At 37.4% G+C, this 4,700-nt stretch overlaps 1 protein-coding gene across 1 annotated transcript; it reads left to right on the plus strand.

Moving 5' to 3' along the window:
- Nucleotides 1–845: 845 nt before the first annotated feature.
- Nucleotides 846–3,479, plus strand: LOC132632293 (omega-hydroxypalmitate O-feruloyl transferase-like). Its single transcript, XM_060348173.1, has 3 exons — nt 846–949; nt 1,044–1,499; nt 2,392–3,479. The coding sequence occupies exons 2-3, from the start codon at nt 1,056–1,058 to the stop codon at nt 3,247–3,249; spliced, it is 1,302 nt and encodes a 433-aa protein (XP_060204156.1). The 5' UTR covers nt 846–949; nt 1,044–1,055; the 3' UTR covers nt 3,250–3,479.
- The last annotated feature ends 1,221 nt before the right edge of the window (nt 3,480–4,700 follow it).

The raw sequence follows: 4,700 nt of genomic DNA on the forward strand, positions 1-4,700 counted from the left end.
CTAATATTACATTGTGAATTGCCTCAAGTTAAGGCAATCATGTTTGCTTGGAGGATTTGATCAAAGTCTACTTATATGTCTTTTCTAGATGAGACCATATTTCAAAAAAGGGATTCAAAATGACAAAGCTGCTATATTGGAAAATATGTTCCTTTTAAGTATAAAATATTAGACCAAGTCATGATCAACTTATTTTGGAGGCCAACTCTACCAAACTATACAAAAGTTTCCTTCCGTCCTTACGCCACATTTTCTAAATTGGTAACATTTGGTTTTGGGGCCAGTAGCCTACCACACCCACATGACAACAGCAAAATCTTCCTTTGTAACTCATTGTTCAAAGCAAACACTTCCAAAAAAAAAAAAAAAAAAAACTTAAAACTTTCTCCATTATTGTCATTTTAAAAAAAAAAAAATTGGACCTCCAATATTTTTGGATAGGGATGAAGTCAGGGGCTTCGCTGGAAAATTACACTATATATACGAAGTATAAATTATTTTTTATGTGTATATTGTAAATGTTGAATATTTTTGTGTTCTTCGTGTGTTTATTTATTTATATATTTTGAATCCCTTAGTGAATATAGTGGCTCCACCACTATCTACTATTTCCCACTATCACAACAGAGCAACTCTGTTCATCATAAACCTTCTGCATTGCTATTTATTTCTCTTTTTGCAATTTTATCCTTTTGTTTTTGTTAACGTGCCCAAGTCTTTTCCTCCACCATTAAGACAGCTTTGCGTATGAAAAACATTAAATAAAAAAATGGAGCAACTCCTTTAGTCCTTTTCAATAGTACATCTTTGTTAACCAATACTCAACAAATAGTCAATAGTTCAACTCATGCACCAGCTATATATATCCAAGTCATTTATCTCCACACTCACAAGTATACCATTCTAAGCCTCAAAATCATAATAATAACTGCACTTTCCTATCTCTAAGGTACTTTTCAGTTTTTGTTACCTTATTTCCTACTAATGGTTTCATGTCATGTCACTTGAATTCCTTAACATTTTCATTTTTATTTTTAATACAGGATTTTTAAGCAATGGAGAAGGGAAAAAACCATGCTGCTACTGAGCTCATTGTGAAGCAAGGAGAGCCAACTTTGGTGCCACCAGCAGTGGAAACAGAGAAGGGGCAATATTACCTTTCAAATCTTGATCAGAATATCGCCGTGCCGGTCAGAACAATTTACTGCTTCAAATCAGAAGAAAAAGGGAATAAGAATGCTGCTGAAGTGATCAAGGAAGCATTGTCAAAGGTTCTTGTTCACTATTATCCACTAGCAGGGAGATTGACAATCAGCCAGGAAATGAAGCTTATAGTGGACTGCAGTGGAGAAGGGGCAGTTTTTGTTGAGGCAGAAGCAAATTGTACCATAGAGGACATTGGTGATATTACTAAGCCTGATCCTGTTACACTTGGCAAGCTTGTTTATGACATCCCTGGTGCTAAAAACATACTGGAAATGCCTCCCGTAATTGCTCAGGTACTAAGTTTACAAGAAATTTACATGCTTCTATTAAGTTATATAACTAGAACTCAATGAACAAAAGTGGCATAGTCAGTGACAGAGCTAGCACTTCTAATTAAAGGATTCAAAAGCAAATTGCAAGAATGCCACACATGGGATTCAAACCTGCAATCTAAAACAATTTTGGAGTTGCCTTTGCTGCTACACTAGAGGCTTCCCTTACTATATACACGCGCATGAAAAAAGTTTGTTTTCACCTTATTTGCACACTATTGTTTTCCGAACGAAGGGAATTTCAATTGAACCCCCTTCTGACCATGTCTCACCATCCCTAGGCATAGTCCTTTTGCAATTCAAGGATATGCACATGACTAGTGTCCACACATCGCTTGACCAACAATCCATGTTTTGTTAGATAGTTTGTAATATATAGAGGTCTTAAATTGAACAAACATATCTGTTCGTGAAAGAGTATGACTATTCTGTAAAGTCATCTCACAAATTCTATAAATCTAAGGACTCTCCTAAAGTAGAATAAGAAACATCTGCAGGTATAAACATAGGCTATGTTGTATCCCGAAGGAAATTGCTTGTATTTCCCCAATCTGAATAGGAGCAATATCTCTTTAAGGAAGGTTGATTCCTTCACGCCTCAAAGCCATTTCTTCTTCGATTACATTTTCCTATTTTTCTAACATGTTTAACAAACCAAATCATGGATAAAATTTCTCACAAAGTTAACAAAAATTCATTTGGAGGACCGAATCAATATGGGTGATGTACTAGGATCTTCAATAAGTTTTGGATTCACAATTAACAAGTATCTAACAACAGAATAAGAAAAGCCAATCATAGATTCTATGTTGTGTTTCCACAATCATACTAAGTGATAATTCTATATATTCAGGTGACAAAGTTCAAATGTGGGGGATTTGTGCTTGGGTTGTGCATGAACCATTGCATGTTTGATGGGATTGCAGCCATGGAGTTTGTGAATTCTTGGGGTGAAACTGCCAGAGGTGTACCTATCAAAGTCCCTCCATTCCTAGACAGAAGCATACTCAAGGCTAGAAATCCACCAAAACCAGAATATCCTCATAATGAGTTTGCTGAAATTGAAGATATATCAGACTCTACTAAACTGTACCAAGAAGAAATGCTCTACAAGTCCTTCTGTTTTGACCCTGAAAAACTTGAACAACTAAAAGCAAAAGCCAAAGAAGATGGAACTGTTAGCAAGTGCACGTCATTTGAAGCCCTTTCAGCTTTCGTCTGGAAAGCGCGAACTCAGGCTTTGCAAATGAAGCCTGATCAAAAGACAAAGCTTCTCTTTGCTGTAGATGGAAGATCAAGATTTGATCCTCCGATTCCACAAGGGTATTTTGGTAACGGGATCGTGTTAACTAACGCGCTATGCAATGCTGCAGAGATAGTCGAAAATCCTCTTTCAGTTGCTGTGAAGTTGGTTCAAGAAGCTGTTAAAATGGTTACAGACAGTTACATGAGATCTGCTATAGACTTTTTTGAAGCAACAAGAGCTAGGCCTTCTTTAACTGCTACTCTTCTTGTTACTACTTGGTCTAGGCTTGCTTTCCATACTACAGATTTCGGGTGGGGAGAGCCCGTTGTATCGGGGCCCGTGGCTTTGCCAGAGAAAGAAGTTTCTCTGTTTCTTTCTCATGGAAAAGAGAGGAGAAATATCAATGTGCTTCTTGGATTGCCAACTTCTGCCATGAAGACTTTTGAAGAGCTCATGGAGATCTAAACAGCCATATTGCAGCTTTAATTTGCCATGATGAAATTAATTTCTAGTATATTTACTGTGAGTTATGTGTAATTGATTATGTTTTTACATTGTGTTATTATTCATTGAACCCCAGAAGAAATTCAGGCCAGCTGATATGTAATGTTACTAAAGGGGTGAAGTCCAATTTATGTTACTTGTATTGTTATTTCTCTATAGCATCAATTCATGCTCTTTTGTTTGTTTCTTAATATTCTTTTCATCTTCATCCCGTCGAGATCAATAGTGATTTTCCTCCAAACCTTTTTCTTTTATGATAACCGAGAAATTCTTGAGAGTCGAGGGCTAATTGACACATCAGTCATCACATGCTGCACTTTTATCACTTGACCAACCTCAATGTACTAATTTCTAGTCTCTTTAGCATCAAACAATCTAAAAAACTTAGGATACTTCAAAACCACAAAAAACTCAGAATCATCAGGTAAGCCAAATTCTTTCCTTGCAATCCAAACATGTTATAGCCTGAACCTCCCCGTATTTGAATGCATCAGAAGCTTCCTTAACCGGATCAAAGCTTCAGGTAATCTTTGCTCAATTTGATGATAACTAATAGAGTAATTGGAGCAAGACCATCGTTTCAAAATAATCTCTAATTATTTTTCTGAAAGGAGAACTTCTCATAGATTTTATATGTTGCCATCGTATACGGTAAAAACCGGATATGCGTTAAACCGGTGAGACCCGGAACCGAGGGAAGAATGGGACAAGAACGTGCATGAAGACTTTCGTTCTGAACCGGAGGACCGCTCGGACCGAGGCCAAGGAAGGGCATCATTTGGTCCGGTTTTCTTCATGGCCGAGTTGGTCGTTGCTGTTGGTCCGTTTGGTCATGGCCGTTAGTCCGCTTATTCGTGGCCGTTGGTCCGGGAGATCCGTTGCGCGATTGCCACGCGTCGATAACGTCCTGCCACGTTCAACTGTCAATCGTACAGGTGTCAGACCGTACGGCCAACCTAACCCAACCTAATCCAAGTCAGAGTATTTTCTTTATTTTTTAGATTTCTCTTATTGTAAGGGGCCCATGAGGTAACACTATAAATAAGGGCCATTGCCCACTTTTAAGGGGTTGGCTCCTTAACATCAAGAACATTCTTTTGTACTAGAAATATATACAAATCTCTCTCATTATCGTGTGTGATCCGAATTCATTGTGGTCATCTCTATTACATTTCTTCAATCAAGTAACACACACATATTAGTAAACATACAAATCTATAACAAACCACCGATTATTAGTTGCTTCTTCATAGTATATTCATATATTTCTTTTCTCTGTCAAAGGGATTCAAGGCACAACCACATATCCTATACCTCACCCATATATTTAATTGATTATCTAAATTCGGAGTAAACAGTTTGGCGCCCACCGTGGGGCTAGGATAATAGTGGTCTTTTATCTTGATCTCTAC

Source organism: Lycium barbarum, chromosome 3, assembly GCF_019175385.1.
Source record: "Lycium barbarum isolate Lr01 chromosome 3, ASM1917538v2, whole genome shotgun sequence".
Taxonomy (NCBI): domain Eukaryota; kingdom Viridiplantae; phylum Streptophyta; class Magnoliopsida; order Solanales; family Solanaceae; genus Lycium; species Lycium barbarum.

Coding starts and splice junctions, on each gene's coding strand:
- LOC132632293 (XM_060348173.1), top strand. CDS start 1,056: ATGGAGAAGGGAAAAAACCATGCTGCTACTGAGCTCATTGTGAAGCAA. Junction 1,500..2,391: donor TGCCTCCCGTAATTGCTCAG/GTACTAAGTTTA, acceptor CTATATATTCAG/GTGACAAAGTTCAAATGTGG.